Here is an 18,247-nt window from a genome sequence, read left to right as displayed (position 1 = left end):
GGTGCTCTTTATCTTCTAAATACCCTATGCAATAAATTATTCCCTGCTAAAAGGTGGAGAACTGTGGCTAAATCCTGTTTGGTATCAGTCTATGATACTGTCATGATCTTGGGTCAAAATGATCTCTCATTTTTTCTAGTTAAAAGCCTCAAAAGAAGCAAAATCATGAAAAGACATAAGAAATATGGTAAATACTAAAATGACTAAGGAATCTAGACTGAATTTTGGCATAACCTATGACTTTAAGCAGTTTTCTTAAATATTCTGAGAGGACTAAAGAGCTTTAGTGAGTTTTTTTTCTATTTAAACCCAAGCATTCTCCACTGTTTATGCTAATAGGGAGACTGATTATAACATAAGCTTGAAACACACTTGATACCTGTAGATTTAACTCCACATCAATTTAATTCAAATGACATGACAAGCAAATGTGGAAGTGCAGTTCTCCCTCTATCCAAGCATTCAACAGCTAGAGAACTCAAAAGAACTCTGAAAAATTTGGGTTTGACAACTAACAACATTCTCAGCTTCAGAGAAGTGTCAGACCCCTGTGTGTCTTCCTTCCCAAGACAGCACCATGAACAGGACTGGGATTTAGGATGCTGTTTTCTTGAAGCTGTATAATTTAGCAAGATTAAAAAAAAAAAGAAAAAAGTCTTACTAAGATGGAAAGGGAGACGGGAAGCACTTAGGGTTTGAGAAATAGAAATCTGACACTTCATTTCTAAAATGTTCCAGATTCTCGGGTATTTTATATAGCAAATCTTAGCTAGGGTATACTGTTTATAATATTAACAGTTATTGTTTATTCAAGTAAAATGAAATGGGAAGAAATCAATATTAAAAACCCCCCAGTGATGAAGAGGAAATCTGAGAGGATAATCTTCTTAAATCAATCTTCTAAAGTAAAGAATCTTAAATATAAAGAGACTGGGAGAAAAACAAAGAGGAATTTTCTAAGGCTGAATCACACATACCTGAGAGCATTCAGAAGTCCTTCCACAGAGTCAGGTGGTTGTTCCTTTAAAACTTTTATGCATCCCTTCATCTGGGAACAGAAGCATGCCACTATTGAACAATAATATATGAATTGCACTAGCTGAAAACAAGGAAAAAATTCACCATATACAGGCAGGTTTTGTTTCTTACTAAGTGTTAATGCTGCTTTACATGACACAATAAAAACATTACAACTTATTAAAAATTATTTCAAAGTTAAAAACTTAACTTTGGAGAAAATATCTACTTTAATAAGTGTTTGTAGAGAGTCAGTTATGTATCAAGTGTCTATATTTTAACTTGCATACTGTTTCTTCAATTCCAAGTAAAAATTACAAAATTCAAAATTATCTGATGCAAGCTGAAAAAAAAAAGATTTTGGGAGTTCCGTGTCATTGCTGTTAACAACTCTAAGAAGAGATGTTTCAAATTTGACTTTTATTTTTATGTTTCCATACAAGGAAGTTAATTTCACAATTCAGTTTACAACAAATAATAAGTTGTCACTGGTTATGTTTACAACAATTTTAGTTGTAAACCTAACCAGTGACAACTTATTTGCTTCATAACTAGTGGTTAAAAATTTAAGAAGTCCATGGTGGTGATTTTAACACCACACTGAATGAACAACTTTGTGGAGACTGTAAAAAACAGGCTGAAACTCTGTCCAAATTTACAAAAGGGGACATGAAGCAGAGACAGAAGGAGTAGAAGTCATTTGACCAATTGTAGAGACTCCCTAGCTAGTCAATAGAGAGAAACAAAGAATTCTTCTAACCTTTTCAGAATATATGTTCCCCAGTAGTACTTAATTCTTCCCACTGCTATGAAGACATTGAATCTAGCTATTCAGAAATTAGCCTAGATTAATTTCATCTTATTCAAAATGACAGATAAAGACACAGCTGAGTCAAGATATGAATCCTTTAATTCTCCAAGTCACACTGGAGTGCTAAATCTACATGCAGAAATTTCTTTGCAGCTGAAGAGCACTTCTGCCTTATTAAGGAAGCAGATGATGAAACAATTTAAGTCAGAGTGCCTTTATGTGCCAGCAAAAATTAGTCAGAAAATGTAGCTCAGCATCCCTGACAGGGAGCAGCCCAACAAACACTGCTCACTGCTCAGCTGGCTCATTTCTACCTGGAAAGTGTAACTAGCTTTGCAAATAACAGATCAGATGAGATTCACAGGCTAGCACCATGTGTTTTGAAGTGACATGGTTATTCTTCCTAAATTAGAGAAGCTCAAGTCTATGTGCACATCACTCAGTAAAGGTTTACATGCCCCAGCAGATCTGATCAGACTAGACCAAGACAAAGGGGATAAAAATTCAAACAATTGTTTTTCATTTCTGTTAGAATCAGAATACCTAAAACAAGTAGGATAATGCTGGGGTTTAGGATTCTTCCTTTTGTTAATTTCAGGGAATTTTTCTCCCATATGTGTTGCTAGGAGACAACAGAGACAAGAGAGAAAAAAGAAGTTGCCACAGCTCAGGGGAGGAGAGCAGCTGGCTACTCCCTCTTTTTACCTGGGGATTTCCCTGGGAAGGGCAGACTGACTTGGGAAAAAGGGGTTGGGTGCAGCCCCCAGCTCTCCTGCACTCAGAGGCTGCAGTCGCTGTGGGGAGAACTCATCACCACTGAGGGTTCCATGTCCTGCTGCCTTTCTTCTACCAGGAACGAGCTCTGACCCTAAGAGCAGCTGTTGCACTGGGACCTTATTAACACCCACCTCAGCTAACAAGGGACCCTTCGCCCTCTGCTGGGGTGCCTCAAGAGACAAACCCCAAGATCCCACGCCTGCCCTTCCCCTGCCCTGCTCGGAGCTGTTCCTCTTCCACGGCTCTGGTTTCTCTGCTGTAGCCCCACACTCCCTGCCTGTCGGGAGGCCCCATGGCTCCAGCTACAGCTGCAGAGTTTCTGATACAACTCCTTCACCACCCCAAGACTTTTCCTCCTTCCTGCCATTCCAGCTTGCTGCTCTGGAGGATCCTGCTGGGATCGGCTGTCCGGGGGTTTGTAGCGAACGCCTTTTTTCCATCCCGCCATTGCTGCGCGCTCTCCGAGCCCGCAGCCGCGGGGGACCATGCTCAGAGAGCAGGAACACATTGTTTATTGGGGTTTCTGGGGTTTCTTCTTTTGTTTGCTTTTGCTGCCATTGTTGTTGTTTGTATGCCTTGTTATACACATACATACTAGAAAAGAACTGTTATTCCTTTTTCCATATCTTTGCCTTGCACTTTATTTCAAAGTTATAATAATTCAGAAGGAGGGGGTCATATTTTCCATTCCAAGGGAGGTTCCTGTCATCCTTGGCAGACACCTGTCTTTCAAGCCAAAACAGATGACTAAGCTAGGAGCCTGTCATTAATAGCTTCAAATACAGCCTCCAGTCTTGAAAGAGTAAGGAAAGGGTAATGTACTCCACTGTCCCTGAAATTCTCTTGAAATGGCTTGAATGGCTGAAGTATTTTAGAGAAAAGAATTGTTTACCAATTTGTAAATTGTTCACAAATTTGTTTGTTTGTAAAACAAACTCATAATCTGAAACATTAGGGTATTTTTTTAATTAGAAAAAGAATCACAGAGTTAATTACGCAAATCAAGACTTGGGACCATGTACTTGTTTTTTAAAACTGTTGTAAATCTCCTGCCTCCCATTTACACCTACCTAACTTTCCTGTATGATGACAGGGCTTTAGAATAAATGTGAGAAACAAAGTACATGCAATGTTCATTTGGTCCTATCAGAATTTCATTTGTGTTGCCTCATAGGCAAGAGACTGAACCAGCATTCAAGAAATCTGCATTCAAGTCCCAGGCTCTATCTGTTTCATGACCTTGAGCAAATCTATTCACCTCTGTGACAAATCTTTTCCTCTGTAGAGAGTCAAAGAGGAGACGTGGCAAAATTCTGGTATCCACAGAAACAAAATGCTAAGGAAGACCCAGTATCATAGAGGGCAACAATATATATTTTCTTCTCTTTACAAGAGATGTCTCTCTTGTAAATCAAAAGACTTGGCATATTTTTCATTAACAGCTTATTTCTGCTGAAAGAAATAGTGTGTCAGATTTAGGTTTGTAAAAATATGTAGAAAAGAGTACTCTTTTCATATGTGCTTGCAATTTCTCAAATGGAAAAATAAGATTGATTTCTCTGTGACTGGCCATACCAAAGATAAAACTGAAGGGTCATTATCAACATTACAACAGTAACATTTCAGTTCTGCTACTTCAGATCTCAGACAAAGCAGAGAAAACATTGAATATCTACTTACTTACAAGAGAACTACTGCCCAAGACGTGCATTTCTACATCAATATATTACATGATTTATAAAAAATTATGACCACAGAACATATTCCAGGCTAGGTGTAATATAAAATTATTTTAGCCTAACTATACAGTTGGCAAAAAAGCAGAGGAAACTAAGAAAAATTATTATCTGTGTCTGCAAAAAAATAAAAAGGAAAAAAACCAAACTGATGTATTAAAGAGCACAGGTGAAGACAAATTCTAAATTGCCATTCAAAAGTAATTAAAATTATTTCAACCAAGCCATAAGCTTGTGCTGAAAAACAACTGCAGACTAGTATTCTCAAACCTACAGAGTATTAAAGAAAGGCTTCTCTTACATCAATCTTTGATGTCTTTGAGAAAGCTCCCACAGGATGAACGTGATCGTACAGAATAATAACTCCCACCATTACTCGCATGCAGAACATAAGGGTCTCTTCACTGGTGAATCTACTCCTGTACTCTCTGGAAAACAGAACAAAAGAAATAAACATTCTAGACCTTTTACTAGACAATTTTAAAAACTAGACTGGGAGTGCATGAAATCTGAACCAAAAGTATATTTTAAGGTTGCAGATGCACATTAGTAAGACTTTGAATATCAGTGAATTCGGTAAGCCTGTGCCAATTCACAAGAATGGTTAGAGAGAAGATAGATGTAAACCTCTCATCATACCCATGCACAGCTGAGATCCTCAAAATGTATGTGATGATGGCTTCATAGAAAATTCAATGAAATATGATGGAGACTGATCTGAAACATTTCAGTTTAATCCCAGAAACACCACATGCCAGGACATCAAAGGAAAGCCACTGTTTTTGCTTGAATTCCTACTTTGGAATAGTTCAGTGGGATCTAAGTTCAGCAGCTGGCAAGTGCAGGGCTTCACCAAGATGGATTGCAACAGTCCTTGTGCTCTCTCTGTGTATTGTAGTACCTGTCAGTCTACAATAACTTGAACTTTTATTCTTCCACATCATTGTAACATGAACAGACTTAAAGGTGACAGAAATTGTGATGTGAAAATGCTTGATTATCCCACAGTTAGTATTAAATATCAGATAATCTTCTAGATGACTCACAACTTTTTTCTCTATTTTTGCCATAAAAAGAGCTGACTCATAAGGCTACTTTTCAATTACCACTTCTATGATGTCTCAGGATTGTGAGAGGAGTCCCACCCCTACAGACAGTTCTCCAGAATTTTCATGAACCGGCACAAAACTCAGGAGTTCTACTCTTTACATGGCTCTATGAACAAATGACTCATAGGCAGAAAGATTACTTTGACTTTATCTTACATGTGTTTTCCAGTCAAAGAGACGTCTAACCTAAAATATACTCCAATAAATGCATAGCAAAATAAAGAACCCCACTGGCTATTACTGCCTACACTAGCAGATATGAACACAATTGCACAGCTGAATACATTTATATGAATGAAAATTCATACAGCTGATTTTTTTTTGTGTCTAGAATAAGATGGCTGCATCCAAAAATACATCTACTTAAATGATCCTTGAAATAGCCCCTGTGTATTTGCTGAAGTACTGCCTGTAAGAGGCAAAATCTAGCCCTCTGTGTTAATAATTGAGAAGCATGGGCGAGCAGGAGGCAGCAGTTTGCTTTGGCCCTGGTTAGACAAGACACAGACACTGAAGCCTGTGAGTGCATTAGATTATTACACTGTATTTTAACCTTTCATGAAACACAGGATGATCATGTAAGCTCTCCCCAACAGAACTCAACACTGACTCGTGAAAGATATCATAAGGTGGTTAGAACAGGAAGCAAGGCTTTCTAACACCAGGTCATGCTTTTTATACAAAAAGAAGAATTTAAGGCAAAGATACAGGAATTCACTTGGAAAAAAGTGTGTTATCCCAGGTGGCTAATTAAAATGTAAGTTCTGTCATACAAACCCCCAAGATTTGAGATAAAACTTACGGTGTTTCCAACATGACTTTACACACACTGGCCATAGTACTCAGACAGTCCGTTGTATTTTCAATTGGTAACGTTTTGTTCTGGAAGGGTAAGAAAAAGGCAGTGTTCAGTAAACTATGTTTTAAAATCAAAATCAAGAATGTCTGTGTTAGACCTTTCTCCCCCTTTACATACTTCTGATACAAAATGTGTCGTTGCATTACTGAGGGTTTTCAGCATTGGTGTGGCCTCTGCATAGAAGAGGGACATCCTATTGGCCATTTCATTGTTCACTTCATTCTCAATGTCTAGCTGATGAAAACAGGAGAAAAAAAAAATCTTAAAAAAAAATCTTTAAAATCTTGCCAGGAGCAAGAAAAAGATGCACTACATGTTCATGTCAGAAAGCAGACTGTTACTTGAATAGTCCTCTCTAATCACTTCATCCAGACTGCTGATTAACTCTCAGTGTGAAGGAGAGCTACTGAATCAAAAGCAAAAACTTTACCCAAAAATGGCATAAATGCATCCTGATAAATAAATACTTCACTGTGTGCAGCACATCAGAGTTTATTTACTTACATGCATGTTGTTTATTCTGTTGCGACTTATTGTCCGCCTGTAATAACTGAAGTCATTCTGAATTGCTGGGTTTCTCATCTTCCAGGAAGAGAAACAGGAAATAATCAGTTTTGGTTCAAAATACACAGGAACAATCAACATATACTGAAAGACTTTATTAACCTTAAGTTCATCAAAACGAAGAGTAAAATGTAAGATTTCTGCAAACTCTTTCGCTAGAGCCTGTTCCCGTTCCAGGTGCTGAGTGGGAGTGTAGGGAGGGCATGTCAAGGATTCCAGTAAACTCTGCAGGGCTTTCTCTGAATAAAAATCAGAAGCACAAATTGTAGTCAGTCCACATAAAGCTTTAACTACATATCTAAAAATACTGCATTTGAAGGAAAGAAACCCTCCAAACATGCCGAGCCCTAAACATGTTTTTTCTTACTATTCTGAAGTGAGAAGCAGTAATTAAAGACACCTGCCTCTTCAGCCTCTGCCATTTTCTCTCCATTTTGTATCATTGAATTCTTTTCCATTTTTGTCACCCTTTATCTGGGATCCTTATCAAAAATTCTAGAGAAGGCATTTTTCTTGCATTCAGATATTCAACACTTTCATCCTTCTCAATTAGCCATCAGCTCAGTATAGAGATTATTCTGGCATCTCTGTTACTAAAAGTGTACTCTTAGGCACTGATAGCAATATAAATCAGCTTCTGTGCCTGTAATTACTAGCATAACTCAAAAAGTGAAAGACATAGTTATAGGATGTTGTAGAAGAAACTCCTTCCACTAGGAGCACTCTCACTTCATACATATATTTTCATTCCAGAGTCCTAATTCAAAGAGTAATTACATCACCTTCTGTGTTTGTTGGGATGACAAAGTCAATGTACAACACATTCAACTTTGGATTTTCACCCTGTGAGAGAGTTTATTAATACATTTTCCCCATTATCTCTGCTTTTAAAAAGTCTCAAAATATGACTGGCGTACATTCCTTTTAAAACTCCAGGGGATCCAAATTACAAAAAGTAAATTGCATTAGTCCAAAATGGACAAGAGAAGTGCAGAAACGTGGCAGGAGATAGAGAAAAACTGTGTAGTTTTATCATGTTTTTTGCTTGTATGCTATTTCAGTAATATAGACAAACTAACCAAATATGAAATTAAGATTAAAGAGATGCCTTGATAAATGCAATTGCAGTTAAAAGTCCGTTTATATCAAACTGAAATAATATTAGCTCTAAAAGTCTTTAAAAAAGACTGTGGAAAGACAAAACTTCTTTCATTATATATAAAAAACCTATAAAACAGACGTACTAAAACAGGGCTCACCTAATCTGAGTGAAAACTCATAGAAGCGCTTTAGCCTGACAACCAGGGGACAGACTGAATTCCATGCTTTTTCTTGCAGCTGGATATCATTGGGATTTTGTATTGCCTGAAATGAAAAGAATACTGTAAAGACCTGTGATAAATAAATAACAGGCAAGAGGTGGTTTGGAATTTTCCTACATTATTTTAAAATGTATTGTAAAACATAGAAGAATTCTGAGTAATTACATTGCACAGGATTCAAGAAAATACCATGTTTTTCACCTTCCCTCTCCCCCTGTGACGTAGTGTTTCAAAATCATTCATTACAGTGAACCACTGACACACAGAAATATGTTCTAGCATATTCTTTTGGGAGCAAAACTATTGTAAAAGCATCAGGTAAAACCTTTTGTGTAACTACTGGTTAAAAAAGTAGCCTTTTCAGGTTTTAATGCTTTTGAAAACTTCAACATATCGAGGTTTTTAAGTAACCAACACCTCACACTAAGAGTATCTACAAATCTGATGCAGGAAAAGTATTTGTCACCTGAAAAAAATTCTAAGTTACAGTTCAGAAGTGTACTTCAGGACCAGTTTTAGAAAGTAAGATGCCTCTAAAGTGGATGTGAAGTTATAATTTACTGAGGTTCACTATTCCACTTACAGAATAGAACAACTATCTGTATAATGTATTTCTGACACCGGAGTATTACTTCTTCCATGTCCTCAAATTTGACTTCTGCCATGAGATACATGAAACAAGGTATATGAAATGGTGGTTATTAAAGTGAAAAATAGTAACTAATTACTAACAGAAAACCTGAAAGAAGTTCTAACAGCCATCATTTAATGATTTCAAGCTAGAGCTTTATACTGAATGTTATGCATAATCTGTTGTGTATCTTATATTTTTAGGAGATTTTCACTTGAATTCATTGAATGTGCTTGGACAGAGACCAGAAGCAAGGAACACATTGAGTTTTGCCTGATTTTGCTTCCAAAGAACTGCCATTAACAAACATACATCTCTAATTTCTTGTCCAGCTCCTTTGTAAGCCTGAAGGTCTGCAAGCATGCTTTCTGAGTCCTGTAAAACTGCACTGATCTGATTCCAGACCTCCCTTTCTCCATCCGTGGGCTGTGCATCTAAGAAAGAGAAAAGCAAAATGCACAAAGTCAAAAGGAAGCTGCAGTACAAATGGCAAGATTACTCAGTTCTACTTAACAATACCATATCCAGCTTGAGTATGTGTAACTCCATTCTGATGTATTTTTTTTCCAAATATACAATTATACTGCCATTCTGCTAACATCCAAGCTTCTGCTTTTTATAGCAAGGAAGGAAGAACAGTACAGTTTTTGTATGCTCTGGCTCATAATGCCTCTTCTCATAATGCAGCATTTTAAAGAGCAGCAGTATCATAAAGCAATGTTATTAGAAAATAGGATAATGCATCAGTCCTTCTCTTTCACAAGCTCCATGGCTCAATTACAAAGAATTGCTCACTTTTCTTGCAGCTTGGGGATAAAATCAGGCCTTTCAATGGATGAAGCAGTGGGATATTGCTCCACTTTGACTTTCCTCCAGGCTTCCTTAACCAGGGTAATTTATTTCTCCTTTTGTAAAACAGATATGGTACTATTAAAAATAAAATTTTTCTTATGTATGTCAGGGATCATTCCTGCCACTAAAATAAATCCAGCTCTGCCAGTTATCAGTTTTCAGGGTGTGAGTGACCTGTAGACCTTTACTGTTAAGAGAAATGACATTTGAAAATAGATCAATTTTCCTATTCAAATCTCCTCCTATGGGATTTACACAGCAGGGTGACACCAGGGAGTGATGTTATCCTCAGAACACTGACACATTAGACAAGGTAGAGATCTTCTGTCTTCTTTTACTTTTAAACATAAAGATGACAGGCACTGACCAAAGACTGGATGACCTACATATGGGATTCTAGTCTATACATGAAGGAACAATGAGATATCTACAGAGACACAAATATTTCTTCCCTTAGATTTGTACTGATAGCTTGTAAAGATAGAATATTAATTTTTATGAAATAATTACCTTGAAGTTGAATCTTAGAACTTAAAGACTATTTGTTTGAATTAAAAGCAGTAAATTCAGTTCAGAACTCATCAATTAGGATGAGCTACTGTATTCATCTCTACACTAATAGACAAGAAATATTAAAAACACTTATTTTATTTAGTCATCTCACTCTCCTTAAGAAAACTGATAGAGTTTTCTACCCATGTATCAGTATGGGATTAATTTACCCAGTCCCCATGAGAAACAAAATGAACTGGTTCACACTGGAGTATATGGAAAACAGGCATTCTCTTCATGATGTTTCAGGTTAGGAAAATTTGTTTAAATGTATGAAGTTACCTATGGCCCTTGCACAAACAGGACACAAATTAAATGAGATTTACATGTCTGTAGCTTCAAAGCAACTCATACTTTAAAACCCTTCTCATATTCCTATGAGTTCCAAAAAACTGGGCACATAATACTGATTGGACTTTACTTTTGTTCTGAAAGTTTTCCTTTATCTTATTTAAGAAGTGAAAATAAATATAAACTGGGCTTACTTAGCTGGGTTTTACATCCAAAATATTTAATGCAACTAAAAAAATCCACTATCCTTCAAAAAGTGAGAGAAAGGAACACCGAAGGGGAAAACTCCCCACAGGAAAATCTGGGACATGGCTGTTGAACTGACCCATCAGTCACTTTAAATTTACAGTGCTCCAGACTGGTTCTTTCCTCAGGCTGCAAGAAATATCAGGTACACACCATAAGGGGTTTGCCATCTTGTGATAAAGAAGCAAAACAGAAAACCCCTCTGACTTTAATGAGGAAAGCAGTGATCCTGAGAAAGTTACATACCATACAACAACAGAGCAGGGGAAGGTGGGAGTCACATAAAAATCAGTACCTATATTTTATTAGTTAAGATAATGAAAATAACATTTCAGTGAATACTAACACAAAAGAGAATAAATAACTTGTTAGTGAAGTTCATGAATGTAAAATTTGCATGTGCAGGTAACCCGAAGCATCTTGTTTAACTTTGTTAGTTAACAAGGTACTTCTATGTTAATTTTTACAATTTATTTTCTTTAAAAGTACTAGTGCTTAAGGGGATTGCAAATGCTATAGACTGCCCAACACTTTGGGACTTCAAAAAGGCCTTTAGTAACATCCTTTATTGTAAGTCTTTTTCAAAAGTTCCCAATTCATCTTTTGGAAGTTGGTGGAAGGAGGAATATTTGAAACTCATTGAGCTTTCTGCAGTATCCCAGCACCTGGAGACAGAGTAGGAGCAAGAGGCAGGTAGGTGTGTGGGAGAGGGAAAGAAAGGGAAGGGAGAGGGCTGCAAAGGTTCCAGAGCAGCAGGCTTAGCTTGCACTTGCAGAAGCAGTTTATATTTATGCTGGAAGTGTTTAGCTTAAAAAGAAAGGTAGGGAGGATGATTCAGGCTTTTATTTTTTTTTAAGCATGCATTTATTTATGAAATAGAAGTTATGCAAACAGATGTTCTGCTAAGACCATGGCCATTTTTCAAAAGGGATTTTACAAGAAGATGCTGCCAAAAATGGTCAGCTAAAATAACTGAACTGGATCACTTTGAAAACAATTTCATCTTACTGTCAACAACAATAATAAAAATAGCAGCAACCACTAAAAGGAATAGAAACTTCTTCATGACAGATTTGACTTTTAGAACTGGCTTGCTATTTCAACGAAACCAAAGCTTGTTTCTCTGCTCTGAATTAAACAATGCCAGTCCTGAACCACGGGTGGAATCACTGTTTGGCCGTGCTCACCTCTCATCCCCGCACTGCCAGAGAACCAGCATGTGCTTCAGAAATCTGAGCCCATTTATAAATGAAACCACTTCCACTGGCCAGCCCGTGGTGAATGCCAGCCCTCTCAGTAGCAAGTTACCATAATAGCCAGACTCAGTGCATTTCAAGGCTGGGTTTTTAGAATGCTCATGATTAGCAATCAGAGCATTCTGTCTTTAATATGACAAAATAGAAAACCCTTTTACCTCCCTTTGGACAGATGTTTCTAATGTGAACCATAAACCACACAACTACATGAATGCTGTATCAAATTAATGCAAGAGTCAGGTGAGGCATGAATCTCCCATATACAGATTCTACCAGGAAAATCTGAAAATTTTAGCTCTGGACAGAAATACACTTCCACTGACTCCATCAGAAATAACCAGACCATAGTAATTCATCCATTCCAATGAACACATGTTCTCTTTCACATTTACACATGGCCTATGCCATGTTTTGGATGGAACTTCAGACTTCACAAAGAACAAGTGGAAACCTGGACCCGCTACAGCTCATTTATGGGTGCATTAAGAATTTCAGGTGAATGGTGGGGCATGAAATTGGGGTCATCATTATTTTCTTAGTAAAATACCTGTCATTTGTTTCAGAAAATCCTCCTAACAGTGTAAGGTATCTACCTCATCCTTCACCAAAATGTGCATTAGGAAAAAACAGAAACTTCTACGTAGGTAAAATATTAGTATTCATAGGATAAGACTAAATATAGAAAGGATGTGATGCATTTACCAATACCAAATGAAGTATAAAAATACCTCAGTAATTAATTTTAATGAAGAAAGAACAGTACTATGAAGAGTACTAACAACGGTACTTACAAGAGTACTAACAACTACCAGAAGCATTTCATCTCACACACCCTTTCTGAATCTGAAATGCAGACCAAAAGCTGAGAACTTTATTCCACCCTTAGGTGGTTAAGAAGATTCCCATTGAGGCTGATTAGTTCTTCCATTCCAGTGAATGTAGAATCATACTTGTCATAAAAATACCATGCTCTTCTGATCTTCACAGCATAGCAAAAGAAAGTGAGTTAAACAAGAGCTTTCATGGGTTCTGCTTTCAGCTTTTCTTGTCATGCCTGCTGCTGAACATGGCAAGTAATTCCTCAGCTAGCAAGTTAGAGAACAGTATACATATTAAACTGCATAATGCTATAGTGCTATTTCAGATTTGTCACCATGACAATGACTTTTTTCCATGCCAATCTGGGACAAAATTAAAAGAAAATCTCAGAAATGAGCAAAGGCATTACAATTACAGCAGGTAATGCACTTCAGAGGGTACCAGAACCTGCTGCACCCCTTACATTAATGAATCCCCAGTACTGGATAGAAACAGTACTCTATCCAGGCTACATGGGATTTTTTAATTTCATTCTTTCTAAACTAGCTAGAATAAAGGGAAGCTCACAAAATTGTCAATACTGGCTGCAGGCAGGGTGCTGTGCCAGGGAGATCAGTGCCCAGCTTCAGCTCTGTGGTGGATGGGGCATGGACACACAGCACCTCTCTGACTGAGCTGCAGTTTGTGGCTCAGGGCATTCCACAGCTCGGGAATTGAGTGCAACCTCCCACAGGCTGGACCCAGATTATATCCTCAGCCTTGCTGCCTGTGCAACAAGAGTATTAATTAATAGCCTATTATGAGAAAAGTGGGCAGTTGCTCTGCTGCCAGACACATTCTAATAATAGATACTTTTAATGGTACATGAATAATAACTGAAAATTTCATTAATCTTTCTGGGGACGTGGGGGAATCCTAGAAAATAAGATTCTTGGAGGGGATGAGAGAGATGTAACTAGGCTTAAGTGAAATCCACCCAGCTAACAGTAAAAAAAAAAAAAACCAAAACAAAAAAAAAAAAGACCTGCTCACATTAAGGTTAGAAACATCTTATAAGAAGTATTTGAGGAGAGGATGGGACTGTAGGTGTCACTGAAGGACATCTTTGAATAATCTATAAGCTTTAGTCTTTAAATTTAAGTTAAATTGTTGCCTCAAATTTCAAATTATTTCCAAGAATTCATGTGGAATTATTTATTTACTTTGCCTGAAAAAGACAGCAGTGATTTGACAATAGATTTTCTGCAAAAAAGAGCAATTTTAAGATGGTACAGAAAGAGCTCAAGTACCCAGAATTAATTTATCTGCAACTAATTTAAATAAGGTCAACATTTAAAGTACAAAACAGTCTTGAACTGAAGATCCATTTCAAGAGAATTTGCTGTGAAATCCTGAAATCCACATTCTCAAGACTTGCCAGGCACTCACATTTTCTAGCATTATTTTCAAGCTGAGCGCTAAGAAGGAATTAAGGTAAAGTAGGTGATATATAATCAAACCAAGAGGTAGCAGCTTGATTAAAAATACTGTAAAACAACAAAATGGTGCACTTTCTAATAAAGATGAAATTATTTTTTTTATTTAAACCTTTCAGTAGACCTTAAAAAAGAGTAATTTGGCTGAATGCATCAAGTCTGCAATACCCCTTTAAAGAAAAGGCCTTTCCACCTGCATGGAGAATGTTATTCTCCACACAGACCCAGCATAACTGTCCAACTCTAAGATGAGTACTGGGGAGCAAAGAGAACTGCTTTTGCTATACAGCATTAACTGAAATTAATGCTGGATTCAAGTTTTTTCAAGTATGACCATGGAGTTACAAAACTTGATTTCCAATTTGGATTGCAGAATAATGTTAGATGTCAAAAAGAATTGCAACTGACAATGTGGAAACCTGCATGAAAGTAGGGGAAAAGAGATTATGTCAAACTTTTTTTTTCTTTCTTCTTTTTTTCTTTGTAGCCAGCTAATGAAAAAGCCCACAGCAACTAAAAAGCAAGATGCTGATGCAAATAATGAATACAGTAAACACATCAGCTCAGCCCACCCACGACCCTCTGAATGGCCAACTGTAGTGACCATGTTCACCCATGAGCTCGAACTGACAGCTCAGGCCACAGAAAAACACATTTCCAGCAAGCCCACACCAGACTCTGACCTATGTCCACTCACTCAATGTCCTTTTCCACTGTACCATGGCCAGTTACAGGAGACCAAAGCACAAATCCACAGCCCTTTTTTAGTCACATCCCTTTGAGCCAATACAGATTTTGTGCCACTAAAAACCTCTGGGGCTATATTTTGTGAGAAAAACTTTTAACTTTCACTTACATGCATGAAATTCTCTGAAATTTGGAGATGACAGCTCCTCTCCAGGTAGGTGTGCCTGACTAGTGTGCCCTAACCACTGGCACCTCCTGTGGGAGAGGGTACTTCATTCAGTTCTTGGCCACGTGCTTTTGGAAAGAAAAACAATCTTCACTGCCAAGGCAACAAATTCAGTATTTCCCCCTCTCACCACCACCTCTACCAAGGCTCCCCACTGCCAGAGCACCTGTTTCCTGCCAAGCCTGCAGCCTGGGTCAGGAGCACTTTCTTGCCAACAAGGACACAATGGGGCTGATTAATCCTGTGAGCTCAGAGTAGCTGAAAGCTTTCACAATAGCTTGGCAAAGCCACAGAGCACTGCCAAGGCTCTCAAAAGTTTGGTAGAAAAAAATTAAATAGTGATTTGGCTAGAGGTTTGACATCCTGGGATGACAGCAAAGTTTTCAAATTATATATATAGAGAATGGATAGATACATGGCTTCTGCTAAACCCAAATGAACCAATTTTTCATATTTTAAAACTGATTTTTTTATAGTGAGATAATTAAGCTCTAGATGAGAAGATTAAGGCATGTGCATAGTTCCAGTCATACATTCTAGCTCTCATCTGAGAATGCATGTTTGAAAAATTTCATCAAATTTAAATATGTATTTAAATGACTTTTTGAAGCAGTGCTTCTGAATGTACACAGACATACACGCTCATAACATGCCAATTACTCCTTTCAGAAAATAATTCAGGAATAAATTATTAAAGAACAAAACTATTTCAAGATGACAAAATATGTGTCTAATCACCTGAAATGCTCTTTTAAACCATGCTACAAAAGGAAAGTATTTTAAAAACACTAGATTTTCTCAAAACTTTTTGGTTTTTCGGTTGGCATATTTTTTTTTTTTTGTTTAGAACAGAGGTATTGAGAGAGAAAACGTCACACACTCTTAGTGTTTCAAATAAAACACATTTCATGTATGTGGTGAAGACAGATTAAACCCATATTAAAGGATTTGGTGACAGTGTCTAGAAGTAGATGCAGGGAAACTGTAGTCACCAAAAGTGAAAACAGGTTTGGATCAAATATAGGTGTGACAAGAGAACTGGAATGGGAAACACTGTTCTGCAACTGATAACCATGCAATTTAGAGAGATGCAATCAAGCACATACACTTTGACCATTTCACTACTTTTTAGAAACTGTAAACCCAGCTAAATCATCACCAGACCAAGCAAAAACAGTTCCACCTCCACTGCTTAATTTTTTCCCCCAGCTTTTTATTTCCAACACGTATTTCCATTCAAGGAAGAATCATAGTTTCTTAAACCCTGATTTGTTAAAGAAAGCTGAGGCTGAGTTCATTCATATGTAAGTTTAACAATGGCTCATAAATGTTTTGAATTTAATTCAATACAGGGTTTTACTTGCATATCTGCCTCTCTCCCCTTTTCTCTGCTCAGAATAAAGTAATTTTGTATGGTTTTATAAATATCAGAAAGCAATATTTACTGAAGTGTAATTTGATTTGTTTGCAAATCCCTTTTGAATTGCTTTATGATGCATAAGCACATGCAGTTTATTAGGAAATAATAAGCAAAGAAGGCAAGCCAGGCAAGAAGCTTTGCTCACTTTCAAAGTCAAGGAAAAAATTTGGCCCCTGATCAAGCTCTGTGCAAGTGAGAACTTTTAAAAGATTTCCCATTTGGTTCCTGAAAAATAGAAAAGGAAGAAAAAAGGAGTCCTGAGTGAACAAATGATTTTAGATACAAGGACCTGGACAGATTGGTTGTGCTGGAAAATACACACTTTAAGCAATCAGATTTTAAAAGTTTTCCTCAGTTTGCTGCTAAGTCAAGGAAAAGATTTTCTCATTGTCTTGCAGTTGTTTGAACTTACTTTCAAAATCCAGGAAAAAATGTGGATAGTTTTCAATTTCCCTGGTAAGGACCTTAAGAAGATTACCCATCCCAGCAAACCTAGTAAATGCAACAAAATCATAAACAGTTATACATGTAAACTCACAACACTACAGCTAAGAGCTTGACACAGTCTGCATCATATATTCAACATTTTGGCAAGTTCTGGACCATGAGAAACATTTTGTTGGTCAATTCTGTGATATCTATGCAGAAAGAGCAAGACCTCAGATAAACATAGAAATAATTCAGTTCAACAAATTGGATTTTAAACATCAGGACAACATCCCAGTATATAAACAGATATTTATGAATTTATTCACTTACCAAGAGAAATAAACTCAGAGCTATATCTCTATCTGTTAATTCTCTAAATTGCTGGACTCCAGATTACTTAATACCATTTCAAATTAAAAACTGACATCTTAACACTTCTTTTAGATCTTCAGCAAAAATCCATGTCATTTTAAGAAAATAACTCATTATAAGGAAAAAAAAATCTAGTTGTTTCCAGTCAATAAGATTTATAATAAGATTACTATAAAATACTATCAAAAAAGACAGCTAGAAAGATTTTTAGCTCTTAAAAGTGTATGTATGCATTAAAAAAAAACCCAGAGAGAGTAAAAAGGGGAGGTTTGAACCCCATTTTTTATCTGTTATTCCTATCTTTTATCATCTTGGAATTCTTTGCATTTCAAGTTATGAACAACTCCCAAAAGAAAAAGTGGCCAGTTCTCAAAAAAGCAAGTCTCTACGCAAGGTAAAAAGGAAAGAGATTATAAAAAGGTTTTTTGCCAGTACAGTCTTTAGGAAGGTAAGCTATTCTAACACTGTTTAAAAGTAGAGCTTTTTTGGTCAAACTTAAACATTTTCTCAGAAGACAGAAAAATTAAACCATGAAAAGCACGTATCAGAATAAAGAGATCTGCCTGGAGGGATGTAGAAAAATGTAATTTTAGATTTAAAACACAGATTGAAAACTGATTTTTGCCTCAAAGAGAAATATTCTCATTACTCTAAACCACGGCTCTTGGGGATCACATCTGATGTTCATCTGTGATTCAGTTTAACTCTTTTCCCACTTAAGAAAGCAGACCACAAAAAATTATTCTAAGCATGTACATGGCTGATACGCTACATAAGGAGACAAAGCTTTTTTCAA

General features: G+C 36.8%; 1 protein-coding gene across 13 annotated transcripts in view; it reads right to left on the bottom strand.

Annotated features, from left to right (window-relative positions):
* The window catches only part of CYRIA (CYFIP related Rac1 interactor A), a 55,955-nt gene that overhangs the window by 2,320 nt on the left and 35,388 nt on the right, over window positions 1–18,247 (bottom strand). For 2 of the 13 annotated variants that reach the window (XM_064411892.1, XM_064411894.1), the window contains exons 4-13: window positions 17,063–17,142; window positions 16,796–16,875; window positions 9,139–9,260; window positions 8,133–8,238; window positions 6,976–7,112; window positions 6,814–6,891; window positions 6,427–6,543; window positions 6,253–6,332; window positions 4,643–4,769; window positions 978–1,099 (exon numbers count right to left, since the gene is read on the bottom strand). In XM_064411892.1, coding sequence (XP_064267962.1) covers window positions 978–1,099; window positions 4,643–4,769; window positions 6,253–6,332; window positions 6,427–6,543; window positions 6,814–6,891; window positions 6,976–7,112; window positions 8,133–8,238; window positions 9,139–9,260; window positions 16,796–16,868 — 962 coding nt within the window. In that variant the 5' untranslated portion in view covers window positions 16,869–16,875; window positions 17,063–17,142. Of the gene's footprint in view, window positions 1–977; window positions 1,100–4,642; window positions 4,770–6,252; window positions 6,333–6,426; window positions 6,544–6,813; window positions 6,892–6,975; window positions 7,113–8,132; window positions 8,239–9,138; window positions 9,261–15,173; window positions 15,299–16,795; window positions 16,876–17,062; window positions 17,143–18,247 lie in introns of those variants that run through there. The other 11 variants (XM_064411895.1, XM_064411890.1, XM_064411891.1 and 8 more) reach the window with 8 other exon arrangements.

Source organism: Passer domesticus, chromosome 3 (genome assembly GCF_036417665.1).
Source record: "Passer domesticus isolate bPasDom1 chromosome 3, bPasDom1.hap1, whole genome shotgun sequence".
NCBI classification, from domain to species: Eukaryota; Metazoa; Chordata; class Aves; order Passeriformes; family Passeridae; genus Passer; species Passer domesticus.
This window is presented reverse-complemented; position numbering and strand designations above follow the sequence as displayed.